The sequence below is a fragment of the Carassius auratus genome, chromosome 19, assembly GCF_003368295.1.
Source record: "Carassius auratus strain Wakin chromosome 19, ASM336829v1, whole genome shotgun sequence".
NCBI lineage: Eukaryota > Metazoa > Chordata > Actinopteri > Cypriniformes > Cyprinidae > Carassius > Carassius auratus.
This window is the reverse complement of record NC_039261.1, coordinates 3,710,131-3,731,912: the sequence shown is the minus strand read 5'-3', so window position 1 is coordinate 3,731,912 and position 21,782 is coordinate 3,710,131. Positions and strand designations below refer to the sequence as shown.

Here is a 21,782-nt window from a genome sequence, read left to right as displayed (position 1 = left end):
TAAAATTTATTTAGCGACGAATCGATTACTAAATTAGTTGACAACTATTTTAATAATCGATTTTAATCGATTAAATCGATTCGTTGTTTCAGCTCTACTTTTATTTATTTATTTTTCCTGCAGGTGAGCTTGTTTCACGTCAGATTAATTAGCCCAGAGATAAATATGTCCTGAAGATAAAATGAGTAAAACGATTTTCTTTAGCAGATTATTTTGACGTTATAAACTAGGGCATCAGATTGTGTGTTTGGTGAAAATGAATTTAATGCAAATAAGGAAAACCATGCAGATATTCTATATTAACCACTATAGAAAAATTATCAGAATTAATATATAAATACACACAAATGTATTTAAGAAAAATGTTACATTTATATATTAAATATTTATTTATAATATAATTTAAATGCATGCATTATTTCAGATGCGCTTAATCGTTTGACAGCACTACTTAAAAAAATAAAAAATTTTCATTTATTTCCAGAAACCATAATTTTCACCCAAAAGCCATTTATTAACAAGTAGATACTTTATGTAAAATGTGGTGTTAAATGTAATTTTTCACAAATATTTAATTTATTTTTTCATTTTATTTATTTATTTTATGAGACTTCTGTGAACTAGTTTTTGAGCAATTGTTGTGGATTGTTGACCAAGAGTTTTGAAATTGAAATGAGAAAAGAGGGAAATTGTGTAATTTCCATTATGGGACTGTAATGAATTTAGGTGTTTACATGTATCATAGGGCTGTGCAATTAACACCCCCCCCCCCCAAATAAATAAATAAAAATGTTTGATTTCGATTTGGCCTCCAACGATTATGAAAATAATCGAGATAAAACGATTTTCACTCCATTCTTCCCCTTTTGCAGTGCTGCGCTTTCGTTCCTCCATAAAAGCCCAATTTCCCGTGCAAAAAATCATGTAATGACACATTTGCTAAATTTAATGAAGTCTATTACTTCATGTTTTTAAAAGCGTGAAGAGAGAAATGCGCTCTGAGATGGATCAGGACACGGACACGTAACGTCATCTAACGTCATTTTTATTTTCAAATAAAAGTGTCAAAGTGCTGCGCTTGGTGATTATTCATGCGTATACCTTCATCGTTCATGTAATAAATGAACGTAAAGAGTTGAGAATGAAAATACGCGTGTAACAGTAGTTTGGATGCGTCCGGCTCTTAAAGTGACAGCAGGATATGTTTGATTTTATGTTTGATTATTCTGAGGACTTTGTTTGTTAGTTTGTAATTCTGCTGGTCTCTACAATGTAGATGTCATAGCTACCTTATTCACAGGAAACACCTCTTTAAATAAGTCACTCATGTAAAGTTTTGTCGTCCAAAAAACTGTTCTCAGACCAGTGCTTATGACCCAGAGCCAGTGCAGTGAGTTGCTGTTTGAGAGGGAGAATCCTATCCCAGCATCCTCGAGTGAAGGGCACGCTCTCAGTCGCCTGCAGGGTAAAGAGTGAACCGTTGCTGCCACAGCACACTGTGTGCACTGCTGAGTAATGAATCTCCACATGCTCTCTCTCTCTGTGTGTGTGTGTGTGTGTCATAGATACTTAGGGAAACAGAGCCAGGAGGGGGCTGTTTTTGTGAATGATCCTTTGCTGCCTGCCGGTGACAGCTGTGCACTTATGAATGTTTGTGTGTGAGCGTGCACGTGTTATTAGACGCCGGGAGAAGCTGTGACCCGCTCATGCTGTATGCTCCAGCGGCCGGCCATCCCTCCGTCTCTTCAGGAGCGTTTAGGTCACACACACTGGCCTCTCGTACGCTTGCTGTACCCACGCAGAAGCACTCGTGCAGCGCTCCACTCCTCACGTTCCTCTGGCTCGGCCTTCTCATGCATCTTTCTTCACTTTTCACTTGCTCAAGCTGTACACTGCTTTGCATTCGACTGTGCACCAGATATATCTGATGATTGCAAAGAACGTACTTCTGAGGTAAAGCAAGCACTAGTGTGTGATTTCAACACGGTCTAGTCGCTGGATTGTCTGAACGACTACTTGATTAGTCGGTGTTCAGGAAGGCTTATATAGTTGAGCTGGTTTTGAGTTCACTTGACTCTGATTGAACACATCTTGAGAGGTTTTATCATGCTGACTGTATTAAAGCTGGTTCTCAGTCCTGGTTCTGGAGGAGGTCTTCCTTCTCCAAGTCCAACAGGGTTTTTCCTGGGTCAGAATTGGTCTTCGGTGGTGGCTGACCGACATGGTCATCCACACACAGCAAAGAGTACCCTAGTACCCACATGATCCGCAAGCCCAATATCGACAATAAATGTTGAATTTAAAATAAATACAAAGAAACTAGGGGTGGCATGGGTCAACTTTTTCACGGTTCGGTTTGTTTCACGGGTTTAGAGTCACGGTTTTCGGTACAGTTCGGTATGTGCAATGTTTATGGAAAAACTATACTTTCTAATAAAAAAATATATATATTGTACTACAAATAAATACAATAGAGTAAAGATACAAACAGTGATTTACTATTTTTTTTTATTTTTTATTTTTTTTGGGCAGGTCTAGCATAAGTTTTTAGGTACAGAAATTGAATAAAGTAATCAAATGTAAAACAGCATTGCATATTGGACTGTATAAATGAAAGATTGGCGGCTATGTCTGCTGTAGGATACTTACCAAGACGGGCATTTTGACATATTATTTGTGTGAATTTGTCCATTTAAACGCAATAGCTACTTCAGAGATCTTAATATTTGTGCACGTTCTGGGCCGCGGGTTTGCGCGGAGCACATGCACAATTCTTCTCACTGCACGCGCGAGCTCGTGTCCTTTTGGCTCTTAAATGTTTAAACTGACAAAGCTTAAATGAGTTTAGTTTAAACGCATATTAACGTGTGCTGTGCTCACGCGCTGTCAGCACCCGGGTGATGACGGAATAAATGACTGCTCATATTCCAGCATTAATTCACATTGATCAAGAGTGAATGGTTTGTCCAGGTTTTTTTTTTTCTTTTTCTTTTTTTCCTCATCACTGTTGTTGTAATGTCTGGGAATCCAGAATGCACATCCATCAACAGAAACATATATTAGCTGAACCCAGTTTGTTTTACATGCTAACCCAGGGCTCCAGACTGCGACCAAATGGTCGCATTTTGCGACCAAATTTTGAGAGTGTGCGACTGAATTTTACATCCAGTCGCACATGTGCGACCAGTAGATTTGCACACGCACGCACGCACGCACACATACTAATGAGACGCGAGCACACACTCGCGTCTCATTGAGTGATGCCTGTCTGTGAGGCGGCAAATGCGTGTGGGAAGAATAGGGAATGGCCACTGCAAGTGGCTAAAATCTGTGGAGGGGGAGGGGCCTAGAGATAATTGAGCGCGAGTAAACATCTGTGGGAAGGAAACAGAGACAAATATCATCACAACCTGATATGTGCGTGCGTCTGAGCTATGAGCAAGCGAACTATTGATTCGTTCTTCCGACCTGCGGCTAGTGTACCAATGCCAGAGTCTACAGTGTCACCGTCAGATGATGATTCAGAGTCAGAGGTTGGTGTGGCGAAAAAAAGTCCGCACCAGGGCCGGCCCGCGGCATAGGCAAATGCTAAGGGCGCCACTCATCCATAGGGGCGCCAGAATGAGTGAACTTTTTTTTTTTTTTTTTTTACCTATATTTTTTTTATAATAGGATACTATTTAAAAACCAACAATTCGAAACACTTCCAAATAAAGCAAAAAAAAAAAAAAAAAGTCTGGCTCTTCAATCTTCCCCCACCCATCGAGTGCTTGAAGTGCGTCAGAAACAGAGCGCGCGCACGATTAGTTGTTGGTAATTTGTTGTGTAGCGTGCCCGACGCCACATCCAATGTAGACAGCACTGTTTTTGTTAACACACAGCTCGTAGAAACGGGCCTGGCGGCTCGCGCCCGTTCTAGACACGGTGAAAGTTTCCTGATTGTGACGCAAGGCCGAATTTACATGACACATTATAAATGATCATAGTCTGCGATAGATACACTGCCAAAAAGAAGAGAAGAGGATAAAGACAGAGGTAAAGAGATGTAGTGAAAGAACTATTTATTGAATAGGAGTAAGATACTATAATTTCATGGCAGTTATTTTTACCTTAAACTTAATGTTAGCAGTTGTTCTGAGTTCTGAGTCCCCAGACTGTGATTTTGTACAATCTTGTCAGTTTTAAGACGCATTTTTTATTATCACTTTTTTTTAAATAATGTTTTACTCTACAGTTGTGCAGTTTTGGGGGGGATACAGTACAGGCCAAAAGTTTTGAAACATTACTATTTTTTTAAGTTTTTGAAAGAAGTTTCTTCTGCTCATCAAGCCTGCATTTATTTGATCAAAAATACAGAAAAAAATGTAATATTGTGATATATTATTACAATTTAAAATAATTTGTTTTAAATTTATTATACTTTAAATTATCATTTATTTCTGTGATGCAAAGCTGAATTTTCAGCATCATTACTCCATTCTTCAGTGTCACATGTGACATCCAGTCTATCACATGATCCTTTAGAAATCATTCTAATATGATGATTTATTATGAGTGTTGGAAACAGTTCTGCTGTAGTGTGTGTATGCGTGTGTATATATATATATATATATATATATATATATATATATATATATATATATATATATATATATATATATATATATATATATATATATATATATATATATATATATACATGTACATACATACATACACATGGGGCGCCAGGTAAAATCATGCCTAGGGCAGCAAATTGGTCAGGGCCGGCCCTGATCCACACTCACCATTTTTGAGAAGACTGGCTGTAAGAATTCAGATACTGAGGTACTATAAGCATTAGAACTACCTTTCACCAAATACAAAAGCCAGCTCGACCTTCAAAGGAAGAATGGCTTAAAACTTAACGAAACATACAACAACGATACAGCATGCACACAAACTTTTTTACTATGCACATTTTTTATTCTGAGTGTATGGAATTTTGTTTACTATTTGTACTGTCTTGACAGCGATGGTGCTGTCAGTTTACCTTGTTGTTGCATCTTCAAAAGTGCAGAATAAAATGTGACACTGAATTTGAAACAGCACATTGTAATTTCTGCATCTATTATTAAAGTATTTATTAGTAATACAGTGGAAATTAGTAGATTTGGTTAGCATGTTGATTTACGGTGTGCGCCCCTAAATTTTCTGGTTGTGCCCCTAAAATTTTCAGTTGGGGGCCACTGTGCTCCTAGTGAAAAAAGTTAGTCTGGAGCCCTGTAACCATATTACAGATGCTTTGTCAAATTTAAATTGAACCGTGGTCCCAGCACGAGCCGTGTGTGGTGAACCGAATGGTTCGGTTTAACAAAAAAAAAAAAACCTAAAAGCAACAGTTTTTTTTTTTCGTATATATTTATGAAAAAAATATTATTGTCATAATCATACTAGCTTAAGTTAGTATTTCTAACATAACAATAATTTTGCTATCGTCAAAGGCATTAGCCCCAGGCGATATCTCTAAATATCGTATCGTCTATCGGCACAACTCTTCTTGAAATATCATTAGGCATTTTTATGTTAGTAACATTCAGTAATATGTCTTAAAGGAGGCAATAAATTAATATTGGTTCAAAAAATTAATTACGTAATTCTTTTTTTTTTTTTTTTTTTTTTGCCATGAACACCAATTTGCACTGTTTAGATCAGCTTCATGTAATTCATTCACATAATACATTCTCTTAATGTAAATATGTATAAATGTCAACATGATGCATGTTTGAAGTTTCATTTCCATTTCATACTCCATAATTATTTAGTTTGTACATGGTTGCATTTAACAAAGTTTTAATATTTAGTAGGTTACTGTGCATATAGAAACCTAATGCCCATTTACGCCACAACTAGACGTAGATTTGACTTGTGCATCTAGTGCAGCCGGCTCAGGATGATCAAAATATTCTGTGTAAAGTAAAAGGAGGCGTCCAAAATGTGCCGTTTTGTGCTTCTTCACTTGCAGGACTGAAAAGCGCTGGTCTCTCAGCTAAAGCACAGCACACTGTGAGCATACTAATTACAGCACTGCCAGTGAAAATATTACACTCTACAAAGAGGAATCCAGATGAAACGCTTGCTGGGAAGTTGCAGTGCATTTTGCATCAGTATTCTGCTGACACATTGACTTATTCATATCTAAATGTAAATAAGTGAATGTTGCATTTACCAGTGGCTAATGTATATTAAACATTAACTGTTTTCAGATGCATTTGTTATTCACAATCTTTTAGTTAGTTTACAGCTGCAAAAACAAAACCATGTAACTGTGTCTGTTTATTGATGCGCATCAGAAAAAAGACTTTACATCTGCCTATAAATGCTTACTGTAATTTATGCATTTTATTGTAATGCTTTTTAAGTAACCAAACGAGTTGTAAGAGTAGCACCAGCTGCAGAGCATTGATGCATATATATATAAAACAAATCCTGATTAGTTTTGTATTGTGTACTGTCTAGGACTGAGTGCACACAAGTCCACATGCATCTTCTTTGGCTGTATTCATTGGTTCTCCATTGCAGTGTCCCTGGTTTCTTTTCTCCTTCACTTCTTCTGCGTTGGAAGTCCTGCGTGTTCGTGCAGCGAGGAATAGTCTCAGACACCCATCCAAGGACCACCTTGGCACAATCAGTTTTTATAAATTCAGTGCTGATCATTTGCCGTAGCGTGCGGTTGATGATGAGGTGTTCCCTTTCTCCTCTGTAATTGGGGAAATGTCACATTTAAGCAGTTCCACAGGGCTGTTTGGAAATGTGAGGGTAATGGATTTTCTTTTGACATTTACTTTTAAAATGTAGCGGATTAGCATAGTAATTTCCTTCTTCAAACTTATGGTCCTGGAGTCTGCAGGCTTCGTTTACATGACACACACATGTGTGTGTTATGCAGAGAACGTCATTAACCTTTTGAGTCTGACACGCACATCAGAAATCACACTAAAGCCCAGTTATCTGAAACCACAACATGAGGATTGGTGGGAAAGTTGGTTTCAGACCCTGCTTTTCATGTTGTACTACTACAATGTCTAACCATACTTGTGTATCACTCAAGTTGGCGCAAATACACCTCATCAATTAGAAGACACTTTGTCTTGCTGTTGGAAAACAGACTAGTTTTTGACTGACGCTCCTCTAGAGGGTTTACATCAGAACGTAAAGGTGGTCTTGTGGTCTTCAGTGCTCTTCTTATGTTGTTTATGTGGAGTCTCTCCGTTCATATAAAAACTGGCCTGAGGATTTGCATGCCCACAATCCAACGGTATCTGAGAAGTATGCAAAGGCCTGGAGCCGCTAAACAAACCTACGTTTTTACAGCGTAACGTGAATGATCAGTCAGGGTGTAGTCTGAAATATTTGTATCTGCTTTATTTCAGTGCCAAATTTTTAATATTCAGTAGGCTTTTATGCAAATAGAAACCTAACGCACATTTACGCCACAACTAGACGATGATCATTGAACCCTATCACAGATGTATCTGTCGAGCGCGTGAACACAATGACCAATCAGCACCGTTTAACAATCCGCTCCATAGCGCTCAAATCTTAGCAGGAAATGGGCGTTTTTAAAATTTCAGTGCTGAATAATATTGTGGTCAGTACTTTAGACAACACTAGTTTAAGTGTACATTAGAGTGTGTGTACAGTCAAACACATAGCCTTTTATGCTCCATTTTCCATTGTCTGCGCTGGTTTTTATGAAGTTTGTACTCCTAACCCTCTCACACGAGTGCTTGTCAATGTCATTGTTGCTGTTTTGTTGTTCCGTATCTAATGTGAAACAACGTTTATTGCCAATTGAACGCAATTGATTGCCACCTTGTGGAACAACTGATTAGTGAAAAACAAACTTGTGCATACAAAATATGCGTGGTTACAAAAATTGGGTGATGCACGGGTGCACATACTTTTTTTTATGAAATCTGTTATACACCTTGCATATGCACAAACACCAAAGTATACTTTGGGATTTAGACTACTAAAGCAATTCAATATTTTTTTTGATGACTTGATGCCCTGTATCTAGAAGTCCAGTGCAACATAAAAATAATGTTCTGACATATCAGTTGAAAAAAAAAAAACACACACTGGTCAAGCAGCTAAATAAAAAAAACACTCAACATTTCATCGGCAATATATATAGGCCTTGGCAATATATCAGTCTTGACTTTCTTTCTAACGTCTCTTTCTGTAATCGTGTGCTGAGGGCATTGCTAACTCACAGCTGTCACCACAGAGCAGTGAAGCTAACCACCTTCTCCTGATGTTTCAAAAGCACTGTCTGAACAGCGGGTCCAAATCAACACGCTAACTAGAAACATGCCATCTCTGCTGTCAGTGTAGTCAGCCATGGTGGCGTTTCCTAAAGGAAGGCTTACTCAGACAGCTTGGGATTGACGTGGACCGAGTGCAGCTGGAAACACATGCCACTTTATCACACGGTGACTCCATATTCTCCCACTCATTGGTCCTGTAGTATGCTAGAAGTCTGTCAGCTGCGAGAGATTTCGCTGTAGCATGCTGGATGTTTTGAACCGCTTTACTCTGCTTTATTTACACGAGTGAGATCAGAAACATGGGCTAATGTGAGAGTGGGATGTGTCTCAAACAAATGAGGCTGGACGTGGGGAGAGGACGGCGTGAAGCAGTCTGTTTGTTTACAGCTGCCTAGATACTTGCATCTATATTTGACTTAAATAACAGATTTTAACTGATATGTATTCACACGTGTGTATCAACCTTATTTTTTATGTAAGATTGGATGTAACTATGTGTGTCTTCCGGTGTCACTCACTTCCATTTTTTTTTTTTTTTTTTTTTTTTTTTTTTACAAAAGCAGTTCATATGCTGATTTATACTGCAAACTGGTATTTGTCAAATTTTAGTTTATCATCATAATCATTAACATGCTGGTTTGTTGCACAAATAGGTTTACTGCACTTTATTCTTCTAGTTATTTACCTATAGTGGATAATGAGTCAAAGTCTCCCTTATTGTCAGAAAATAGCTTTTCCACATTGCAGAGTTTGAGCTATTCTTTTTAAAAACTGTTTTTATTGATTTTGTATTATTGTTTTATCTCTTGTTTTTGCATGCATGCAAAACATTTCCCCCCAAAATTAAATCAACTAACTTTAGAATTTTTACATTTGGTTGAATTTCAAAAAAAGGTATTAAAGTATTCTAATACAGAATGTATTATAAGGTATTTATAATGTTAGTGTGGATGCTAACATTGCTGTAGATATGGTCATGAGCAGACCTTTTGAGCAGAACTGGTTTGGCCTTGAGACCCACATTTTTTCAAATGGTCACCAAGCCACGACCCACTGACCATAAAGGTGTGTGTATATGTATATATGTTAAAAAACAAGGAACATTTTTCACAAAAATGAAGACTGTTAAGAATATGATTAATACTGAATGAACATCCTATAATGTAAGGCTTTTAAAAGGTGGTCCCAAACTAGATTTTGTAAATAGTTAAGCTGGTTTGAGCCACCACAGTCATTTAAACATGTACAAAACGAAACGAAGTGAAAATAAAGTTGTATTTTTGGGTTATAGAAACAACAGTTACCGTGGTACATGAGCTGTTAATGAATCGTGAAAACTGCCCTCCCAAAGCGGCTCGTTCTAACACGCCCCCACATCTTTACATCACTATGTAGGAAGATTTGCATAACACCTCCCAAATGTTCAAGCAAAGATAGGCGTAACTTTTTTTTTTTTTTTTTTATAAATATAGTGAGCGGCGTGACATTTCCATCACACGCTTGAGGTATTCGTCCAATCACAACACACTGGATAGCTGGCCAATCAGAGCACACCTTGCTTCAGACCGAAAGGCTTTGTAAAAATCGACGCATTTCAGAAAGACTGGGCATAGTGGAGAAACAATAATGTACAGTATATGGAAAATAATGTGTTTTTTAAACCTTAAACTGCGTGTAAACTCTGCATCACACCAAATACTGTTCTTTTTAGCATCTGTCATATATATAACCCCTTTAATATACATAAATATATTTAATGTAAACATGGTGGGAGGAACTAAATTACATTAGGATATAGTGCTTTATTCATTGTGTATGTGAAATGCTGGAGTTGAAGATCAGTGGGTCTTCTCTGTATTTGTAAATCTGCTCCGGTTCTCTGGCGTTCATCAGGACAGTTGCAGGAGCGTCAGGGCTGTTGAGTTTGTCTGAAGTATCATTACGTGAGTCGAGCGCATGGAAAAGCTTGTTGACTGCAAAAGTCACTAATAATTCCTCTTTACCGTGTCGCCACTGGTGGTCGTTTTCTCAATTTATAGCTTGGGTATTCCTCGAGCCGGTGAGGTGTAATTGAGAATTGAGGGAGTACGGCTTTCTCCTTCAGCGGGTCCTTTACTCAACAAATGAAGAGAATTTGCTGTTGAGAAGATGAGACTCGTCTAAGAGAGGACCCAATCTCATTTGTGGAGCAAATCAGAGGCCGGAGGATTCGAAAGCATTGCCTCGTGACCTCAGACAGTAAACATTACAAATTGAAGTTTTTTTGAGAATAGTAAAAAAATTAAATCTTATTTAAATTAGGGCTGGGTGATAAACCGTATGTAATCGCAATAAAATAGGTCAATTACTATAAGCTTTGGACATTTTTATTCAGTGGATGAATGAAACAGCAGGAAGAAACACTAATAATATGGTTTTGTCTGATACTCAAACTCAAACATACGTGACACATCTGTGTTTCAGCATACGAGGACATCAACTTCATCTACAGAGCTCACTTTCCACACTTATATTTCATTTGAGATCATCACAGCAATCCACCAAGTTAAAGCATTTTAACTTGAAATGATGGAAAAACTTTAATATTGAATGTGCTTCTCAGAATTATTAATAATAATAATAATAGTAGTAGTTGTAATAATAGATTTAGTATGATATGATTTATGCATCATACAACCAAGACATTTTTTCATCCATGCATCTTCATTAGACACCATTTTTAACAACAGATTTGTATTAAATCATAAAACGGAGAATCAATCAATCTTTACACAAAAATGATTTATCTTTTCTGCCAGATACAATATGTACCAGACATTTCATTTAAGAGGGAGCGTCATACATCGTGCCATGGGAAGAATAAGATGCTATTGACGGGCAATATATTTAATTGAACGGTTAAAGTTGAGTGTATTCGTGAAATTCCCTCAGTAAGAGTGCAGCACGTTTGGAGGAGCTGACATCTCTGGGCTTGCTCCTGATTTCGGCGTGCCTGTACATGTTCAGCTCTACGCTCCTGGATGAACTACACACGAGGCTGTGAAGAGAGTTGGTGTGTGTTGGTGTTTTGGCACAACAGTCGTCCTGTGCTGTAGGCCTGGAGCGTTTGTCCGTGTGGAGGATTAAATTAGCAGCAGTTGTTTATCGTCCGTACCCAATCCATCTGTCTGGCTCAGTAGAGCCGGCGCTATCTGTGCTATCATACTTCAGTCCAACACACACACACACACACACACATCCTCCCGCTTCCCCAGCAGACAGTGAGACGTTCCACCCGGTGTAACCTCCTCTGCCAAGACTGCTTGGCTTTCCTCTATGCAGATTAGCCATGTGCTAATTGCAGTTATTTATTTTTTCCCCTCCCTTTCTGGAGAGGGAGTGAGAGAGGAAGGAGATCAGCCTGGGACGAGCGATTGATTGGTGGATGAGTAGGAGGGGTTGAGAGCAGAGTTTAACATTACTTCAGTTTGACCAGTGATTCACAGACGCTAGAGACAATATCTGAAACAAGCAACTTCAGAATCCAAATAAACCACGTATACATTGCATTCAGAAGTTCGAGGTTGGGTTTTTAGAGAAACTAATAATTTTATTCAGCAGGGATGGATACATTGATCAAAATTGACGGTAAAGACATTGAAAATTTTACAAAAAATATATATTTTAAATTCAGTTTGAATTATACATTTAAAATAAATTCAGCTGTGCATTACAGGGAAAAAATAGCATTTACAATATATTAAAAATGGTTAATTATTTAACATTTTTAATAAATGCAGTGTAGGCGAGCATAAGAGTTAAAAAATAAAAAATGCCAACCCCATGTGCTTTCTGTTCCAAAAGTATAATTTTTTTAAATCCAATAGTAATAACCTCCTCTTCCTCTAATTAATCTTCAAGTGTTTATTTAGTGTGATGTTGCCTATATCCCATGTGCTCTTGGTTAACTTTAACTTTTTGATCCAATAGGAAAAGATAAACCCAAGAAAGAAAAGTTGTTTATTAACGTTTATTATAACTTTTTTTTCAATCTACACCATGGTTTACTGCTGTAAATGAAAGATTCTTGAATCAAAACGTATAGTTTTTTTTTTAGTCTTCCTTATTTAACACCCTTTTTAAGAATATAGTTCACACTTGTGTCTTTTTCTTAGAGTAACTTTGAGCTTTTCTTGAAAGATGGAAGTAAAATATTCTCTGCATTATTATTTCCTGATCCAGTCAGTTGTTAATAAGTAATTTCCACCCTGCGTTTACTTCTCCCTAAATATCCCGTTTCAGATTGGTTTCAGATTCTGCAAGGTCTTGTTTTCAGGAAAGTCAGGGGTGTTTCAAGAGAAAATCCCACGCCTGGCTCATTGTTATTGCTGTTATTAACTAGTATCATTCATTCAAAAGTGAAAGGGGAAGCTGTGGCCCTCGGCGAGTAAGACTGCGGCGGGAAATCCTTGAATTCCCCTCAGGGATCAATAAAGAACGTATTCCTGTTTATAAACCAGAGATGGCGAGATATGTTGACCTTGCGCGAGGATGAATTAAAAGCACTTTATTTCTTCACAACTGTCGTTCTCTTCATCCCACCCTCAGTCCCACACTTCAGGAGCCGGGGGTAGTTCATCTACATAATACTGTGTGAAGGCAACTGCATGTTTACCACAGTCTCGAGCAGGAGGAGGAATTAGACGTCCATTGGCCTGCCGTCTGGATTTGTGGGCCGTTTCCTCAAAGCCACGCACAAAAATGAATTTGTTGTTGAAGTAATGGTTTCCACTGGACATGTTCTTAAGGCAGGGGCATTAAATCTTACTTCTTCTAACCATGTAAGATCCCAAGACTGTAAGTGGAGATGGCAACTTGAGGTCAGAGGTCTGCTCAGATCTTTGTTCAAGGATAATTCATCTTCTTCATCCTCTTCCATTACCTCATGCTTCATCACGAGATCAAGCATCTACTGTTCTTATAATTAGGGCCCGTAAAATCAGTTTTATTTGATATTTTTCTAAATTCCTTTTTTTTTATTTGGTTTTCCAAATGGTTAAAGTTTAATTTTATTTATTAAAAAGCTTGTCTAACTAATTAAAATCATAACATTTATACTAGCTTAAATATAAACCTTATAAAATATTATTGCATTTTTTTTCAAATAAATTCTTTAATTTAAATTTAACTGGATTCTAATTTATTCGTTTAAATGAATACGGAGTAATGATCAAAATGGTTGATTATTGTGTTCTGTAATTAAATGTTCTTTGTAATTGAAATTGTCAAAGTGCTGCACAACGGTGGTTTACTGATAACATTAAAACATGGGTAAAAATGATTCTTCCTAAAAGTAAAGGTTCAATACTTATATTAGTAGCAGTACAGCAGCAGTAGTAACAAGATGCACATTGTACTGAATAGTTATATTTATCACAATTTCTTCAAGTTAAACCTCAAAGTTTTTTTTGATGGGTTGCCATGAAAAGATTTGTTTGTGTATGTGATTTGACTGCAGTTTTCTTCAAATTTCATATTTAAATAATAGACTGGTTTAACATTCACAGACACTGGTCCATATCGCTGTTTGATTGAATTGTACTGACCTGCCTCCATAAAAAATTGGGCAAATTCTGTGACATTCCCTGTATTACAGTAAAACCCATTCCTTGATTCCAACCACGCATCGCAGAAATCATAGGACTCTGTGTATTGTTAAAAATGAAGACTGAACGTTTTGTCTGTGCTGAACTTGAGTTGTAAAACTGTATTTGGTCCGTTCATCATCTGAGCGGTCCACACTGCATTGGTTGCAGCCCCTCTTATTTTTGGTGAGAGTGCAATTTTGAAGAAAGTCGGTAACCAAATAGTTTTTCCCCCATGATATGTCAGTGCCTACCAGCAACTGTTTGGTAAAATTAGATTTTTTTTACATGTATAGTTTGACAAATGACAGCTTCATATTATGCTATACTTGAGTTCAAAATGAAAGACTCAAGACCTTCAGTAGTAGGGTTAAACAATAATTGATAAACTTATCACAATTATTTTGCTCCAATTATAATCGGTATTTATTAATCACATTTGTGATTTGAGGTTTATTTTTACAAATTCACTCATTTGTATGTTATTTTTTACCTCATGTACTTAACTGGTTATATTTATCATATGACTTAATACTTAATATTTATGAAAACTGTTAAAACATTTGTCTCAAAATCTGAAACGCAAACATTTCTAATCTCTCCAACTATTCCAGATTGTTTTGGGAAGATTAAATTAAAATATAGTCAGGAAAAAAAAAAGTCTGATTGGTTTGGTCCTGATTTTTAACTTATTAATTTTGGATAATCGAGAAACGTAAATTGTGATTTAATGAAATTAATTGCACAGCTCTGCTCACTTGCGTTGTAGACCGTTTTGCAGGTTTATAATGTGAACGATGTAGTTTTATTCTTTCTGTATCTCATGTTACATTACTATTCGTTTCAAGACTCGTAAAACCACTTCAGAATGGGAACGCTTTTCAAACAGAACAGAGCGGAGCAGTTCATCGCCAGATTTAAGTTCATCTCAGTTCCTGTCCCGGTTGTCTTTGTGTAATTCCCACGCACCGTCTTCTAGTCCCATCATCCCACAGACTTTATTCCCATCTCTTTGTAATTCTCCGACTCTCGTCTGATGTTCGGGTCGCACTCCAGTCTCCACACACATTTGTTTCCTCTTGTCTGTTTTCAAAGGGAAGTTGACTGTTCATGCAGTCTCCAGCCCCTGGCAGATTGATGAACCGCTGCTTTCATGCTCTCGTTCATTCACTGCCAGTTTCCCCTCCCTTCGCTGGCACTGTGTTTGAAGCGTACGGATCTATTTTTGATTTGGGGTGGTGTGACTCCGCCATGCTCCGGCTAATACTCTGTCATGGCATTGTGATTGTTTTCAGTCTTAACAGCGGAAACAAGCCTCTCTTGATATTGATCTCCATTGACTTCATCTTAACCAGAGATGCCTAAGTGAATGCTATCAGAAAACGAATGACCCAGATGCCTGGCGTTCAGTTCTCTCAATGCTGTGGGGAACTGAAACGTACCGCAGTAATTTCCTCTCCTGTGTGGCACTCGCTGATTTTAACTGTGCCTCTGGATTATTAGCACTTACCCTCATTCTCTTTGTCTTTTTCAGCCTCCAGGCCCCATGGACCAGGTGGGGAAAATACGAGGGCAGCACTATGGTGGTGGAAACCCCTATTCTCAGCAGCAGGGGCCTCCCCCTGGCTCCCAACAGGGTCCTCCTTACCCAGGACAGGGTTACGGACCCCCGGGACCCCAGAGGTATCCTATGGGCATGCAGGGCCGCACTCCCGGGAGCATGAGTGGAATGCAGTATGGACAACAGGTCAGATGTTCATGTTGTTGGGATTTTGGGGTGTTTTCTTTTGTTTGGATGGCCAGTGTAATTTAGAGAGCAGGGTGACTAATGGCCAATGCAGTCGACATACGCTACCATTCAAAAGTTTGGGATCTGCTGCATTTATTTGATTAAAAAACACACTAACGTAGTGAAATATTATTAAAATGAATCAAATAATGGTTTTCTGTTTTATTATGCTTTAAAATATAGTTTATTCCCTTGATGCAAAGCTGAATTTATCAGGCATTTATCAGTGTGACATGATCCTTCCTTCATTATCAATATGCTTATTTTATTATTAATGTGGAAACCATTGCAATGCATAATATTGTGTCTTTTTTTCAGGAACAGCATTTATTAAAGATTATACTTTGTAACAATAAAATTATTTATATTTTATTTTTTATATAAATGTATTTTAAATTATAATAATATTTCAGAAAAACTATTTCTTGTGTTTTTATCAAGTAAATGCAGCAGATCCCAAACTTTTGAACGGCAGTGTATATGTTTCCACAATATTTAATTACACATGCATAACAATTGCTGAAATTAAATCTATATTTATATTTATTCACCTTTGCTGAATGGGTTGTAAAAGAGTCGCTTTCCATCACTTTTCGGCTTCACTTGTTGCTGGTGCATCAAAACATCACAAACGCCTTTTCAATCAATTGTTGGCACAATGCTTATTAATAGTAATGACAACACTTTAAAGCGCAGTTAAGCCAAAAATAAAAATTGTCATCATATGGAGAAAAAAAAGAAAGATAAAAACTACTATGGAAGTCAATAAATGGACCAGAAGCTCTTTATTTTTACCCACATTCTTCAAAATGGTAGAGAAACTTTTTTGAGACTATTTTCGCTCCATACAGTAGACTTCAGGTCCAGTCATTCTGTTCGTTTACACAGGGGGCAGACCTTTCCTCTGCTCCAGATTGTTGTTTTTCACAGTCTCAGCTTGAACCTGAAGGCTTCTGACAGTCTTAAGACATTCTTGATCATAGCAGCATGAGCTCATGGGTCTTTTCATCTGTGCTTTCAAAGAAGGTGGTTATGAGGTCACGGCGAGGCTCAGGTTTGTCACATGGGGATTTCCTCGCACATCTGAAGTTTTGAACATGGCAGTCTTCAAGTGCCTGCCTTTCTTCATCCTGTTGTCTGCGCCGGGTGCCCCATTGTGCTTGTGCCGAGTAAGCAGATGCGCTGGAGTGCCATCCATTTGTAGACTGGCATAGAGCATGCACTTCAGGTTGTTTTTATTAAAGCTCCCTGTCAGAGGCGTTTTTCTTCCCCGTTTTTATATTTCCTTTCTCTTTGAGAGGGAAAGTGCCCAGCTCGTCACCATCAGGCTTTTGTGTCACACAGTACACTCTCCAGCAAGGTCACATTTTTTTGTATGCTGAATGAAAGTAATGAAATTCAAGCGTTTCTCTGAAAGCATGTGTGCACACTGGTATTTCAAATGGATAAGAGCTCGGTAAAACACTGACCTCAGGCCTGCTGAAACCCAAAAAATGTCTCTTTGCTGTGAGCCTTGTGAGCCTTTTCAGAAACTGTGAAACATGAACACACCGTCTCACCATGCAGGTACTAGGCCTGTCACGATAACAAATTTAGCTGGACGATAAATTGTCCAAGAAATGATTGCGATAAACGGTATTGTAATATATGTAAAAGACCAGTTTCAACTAATATAATAATTGCATAATAACGCAGGTACAACTTTTCAATAAACCAATAAAGATCAATAAACTTTTATTTCTAGAGAATATTTAACACTGAAAATGGAAAACATTTTAAATATCCACAATAAATTAACAAAATAACCAAAAAACAATAAAAAGCAATGGACTGTCAGTCTATGTTAAAAATGCACTTGAATAAATACCAAATGGATGTAATCAAAATTGCACTTCAAAAAACATTTGTAAACCAGGCCATATTCAAAAAAAATCATCAAGCTTTGTTCAAATAAAGCAAAAGTGTATTGCCGTCTATGTCCACCAAGGACGAGAGCGAGAGAGAGTGTTTGTGGCAGATTCTGAGCAAGAAATACCAACATGTTGACTTAAAAGTAAACGTGAGGCTTAAAATTAATTCATTTTGTTTGTATGTTATATTGTGTGTATATGCCAGTTATGGATGCTCATATTGACAGTTAACCGAAAGTAAACATTTTCACTGATTAAGGGGCCGTTCACATATCGCATTTTTTGGGGGCTCAAGTTCATGATTTCAAATGTAGAAGAGCAGTATGCGTGCTCATAAATGAAAAAAAAAAAACCTCATCTTTTCAGAATGGCGCAAGCACACCAGGTCATGCGACAAGAACCAACTCAGTCGGCTTCCTTCGGGGTGAAATTCCCCGTTGTTTTTGAAAAATGGGGTGCGCCCATACACTGCAGAGTTTTTTTTTTACTACGTAAAGAAATCTTGTAGCAGAGTTACAGCAGCAAGTGTTTTTCGTTGATGGAAATCCATTGCTGAAATTTCCTTGTTGTAACATTTTTAAACAGTCTATGGTTTTAACAGAGCGCACAGCTGATGGATGCTTAGCAACTACAGACGCCTCAGGAGCGCAACTGCCCAAGCACTTTGGAAAGAGGGGAAAGCGACGTGCCTAGCGTTTTCCATGCGTTTTAGGCGCTACATGTGAACGGTCGACCCCTAATACTATCAGTTAGACTTTTTTTTTTTTTTTTGCTGTATGGTAATATATGTTAACTCACTGGGCGTGTTGACATACGCAAACACATGCCTATAGACCTATTTAGCTGAGCAAGTCAAATGAAGCGAGCGAAAAGTAGGCTACTATGTGGGAGCATTTTGACAAAAAGGATAACGAAGTTAACCTACTTGCAAAATATGCTACACTGTATTAAAATAAAGCAGTAGTGCAAGTACAATGCAATATCTCTTGCGATGCAAACATCCACAAGCGAATGAAAGGCGCTTCCAAAACCTGGACGCTAGTTTTACTCAAATCAAACGGTCAGAGCAATTCTGGAGATGTTGTTCATGTGTTCACATCCTTATTTAGTGAGACAGCAGACTCTGAAATCACCGGAGCATCACGCGCTATGTGTGTGTGTAAAATAGACGAAGACGCGCTTCTGCTCCATTCATTAACAGAGACACCCAGAACATGCAGGATTTAAATAAACTGTTCCGGCTTAATATTTACAGATATTAGTCCATATCGTGCAATGACCTATTTTTTATTAATTCATTCAAAATTTGGCAAATTCCATGCCATTCCACATTAAACTGTAAATTCCGTTTTTATGACTGGATTCTGCAATTCCCTCCATGTTTTCTGCATCGCGGAAATCATAGTGCCCTAGTTGTGGTATGCCAGCTTTATCTTGCAATAGACACACGCCACGACGTTCTCTTTACGTTTGCCCGTGCCCTCAAATCAAAACACTGCTGCCTCCTTGTGTCTCCTTCCGCTTTGTGGGTGGTGTAAACGCATTGTGCCACATTAAAACAAAAATGATTGCGAAAGAACCTGACGGGATTTAAAATAAATTAAGAGGCTTCGAGGCAGAGGAATTTGCCTCGATCATTTTTTGTAATCGAGTTACTCAAGGAATCGTTTCAGCCTTACTGCAAACAAATATGAGCTTCATCACTTGTGTCTGTCACACCACTCTGTTCCCCTTTTTGGATTGAACTGATGGTAAAACTAAGGACATTATTAACTGTCTTTACATTTTTTGTAAGATTAAGCTCGCGAATATGGAAAGGGGTGTTACATTTCCAACAAGTGCTTGTGGTGTTCGGCCAATCACAATGCACTGGGTCACTCTGCCAAGCAGAGCAGACTGCGCTTGTTGGAATGTGGGACTTTGTAGAAAACGACACGTTAGAGAGAGGCGGGGCATAGAGGACCTACAATAATGTACAGTATTTGAAAAATAATGTTTATTGAACATTAAAGCACGTCAGCATATTGTTACACCCAAAACACACAATAATGATCTTTAAAAAAGCATCATATGACCCCTTTAAAATACAATCATCTCAGGTGTATGCGCAATATGGAAGAAAAGATCTGCCACAATTTCTTTTTTCATCGTAGCATTAAATGGTTTTGCATGCATGGGAATTATAATGCATGATCAGGAATTAAAGTATTTGCCGATAGTTACAGATTGTTCACAAATGTCTCTAGTTTAAAGTTTTATGTTGTAAAATTACTTTGCTTGTTAACTGATGGACTATTTGGTTCCTGCTGTGTTTCCTCTGTAGATGGGCTATGGACAGCATGGCCCAGGTGGTTATGGTCAGAACCAAGGTGGTTATTATGGACAACAGGGCCCTTCACCTCACGGAGGCCCCCAGCAGTCTCCATACTCCCAGCAGCCCTCCACTGGAGTGGTCTCTCAGCCCGCTTACTCCCAGCAACCTCCTGGTCCTCCCCATGGCCAAAGTGGGGCCCCTTACGGGCAACCTCAGGGTCCCCACGGCCCCCCTCAGGGCCAGCCTCCATACTCCCAGACTCCACAGTCACAGTCAGGACAGCCACCCTTTCCCCAGTCCCAGGGTCCCCCTCAGTCCCAGGGTCCATCTCAGGGCCAGCAGGGGTCGCAGCCTGGATACTCGCAACCAGCTTCGGCTCCAGGGCAGCCTCCTCCGCAACAGGGACCCTCACAACAGCAGCAGGGCCCGCCACAATCACAGCTGCCCGGCTCTGCGCCCCCTCAGTCATCCCAGCAACCTTCAGGACAAGGTCAGCCCTCACCTTACTCCCAAACCCCTCCACTGCAGTCTCAACAGCAGCAGCAGCAGCAGTCGCCCTTCCAGCGCTTTCCTCCTCCACCTCAGGTAATCAGACTACTCCACATACCTGGAGTTTCTTTGATGAACACTATCTTTGTTGCCCTTTCAAAAGTGCTTCTACATTTTATTGTGGTCTCTTTACTCCTCAGGAGCTATCTCAAGACTCCTTCAGCTCTCAGTCTTCAGCTCCTTCCTCCAATCAGCCCATGGGGTCCGGGAAGGGAGGTCCAGAGGAGACCATGCAGGGACGACCTTCCAGCCTACCTGTGAGTCCCATGAAGGTTTCAAACCAGATTTACCTCATGCCATGCAAGCTTTCAGAGCGGTTGGAGACCAGCCCTTTGGACAAGGGGATTAGTTTTGTAGTTCTTGCAAGTGCTTTGGTTGTTCAGCAGAATATCTTTACTTGACCAATTCTGCTAGCATATACTTTTGTGACTTAATATGCAAAAGCTTTCCAGTCCTCACTTCAGTCTCAAATCACTGGGCAAATCTGTTAATGGCCTTAGGTTGTTTTAATTTTTCTATGGGATAGTTGGCTGGACGACTGTAGTCATAGACAAAGCTTTACAGAAGTGTTTCACAACCCGTTCCTGGAGGTGCCCCACAGATTTTCAAACTCTTCCTAATCAAACATCAGCTGTTCACTTGGGACTCCACAACCTGAAATGGAAAATGTGTACTTTTTGGTTTCCTCTAAAAACAGGGTTTGGATTAAGGGATGCACGGAATTGTATTTTGCCGATATCCGATATGCCGATAATTTTCAACTCATTTTGGCCATTTGCCGATACCGATATGTAATTATTTTTAATTGTGTTAATTTTTAATTTGTTAGAATTAAATGAAATATAATATAGAAGATCTTTTATAATGACAGTACATTGAAGATTTGAAAATAACTATAAATTAAATTATATGTTAATCCCTGCATTTTTTTTTAGAAAGATAACCGTAACATTTTATTTTATTAACATTTTTAAATGGTCTAAAGTAAAAGAGTTGTAAATGGTAAAAGAGCTCATAATTTGTTTAAAAAATATAACATATTACACATTAATAACGTATAAATAAAATTTAATTTAAGTGTTATGTTTGTAATTTTGTTTTCTTTCAATAGAGAGGTCAGGAAACGGAGATGGACAAGTCCAATGTCATTAATAATTGTCGATTAAAACACACAAAAAGTGGTATTTTGCACAGATAATGCTGTAGTATCATGTCCACAAATAGATTTTGATTATTACTGGGTGCACCACAGAGAGACAGACAAACAATAGTAGGACTAAACGA

General features: G+C 38.4%; 1 protein-coding gene across 2 annotated transcripts in view; it reads left to right on the top strand.

The window, feature by feature from the left end:
- LOC113119155 (AT-rich interactive domain-containing protein 1A-like) overlaps positions 1–21,782 on the top strand; it is a 58,415-nt gene that overhangs the window by 4,844 nt on the left and 31,789 nt on the right. For both annotated transcript variants that reach the window (XM_026288400.1, XM_026288399.1), the window contains exons 2-4: positions 15,471–15,683; positions 19,959–20,534; positions 20,639–20,755. In XM_026288400.1, the coding sequence (XP_026144185.1) occupies positions 15,471–15,683; positions 19,959–20,534; positions 20,639–20,755 (906 nt within the window). The remainder of the gene's footprint in view (positions 1–15,470; positions 15,684–19,958; positions 20,535–20,638; positions 20,756–21,782) is intronic.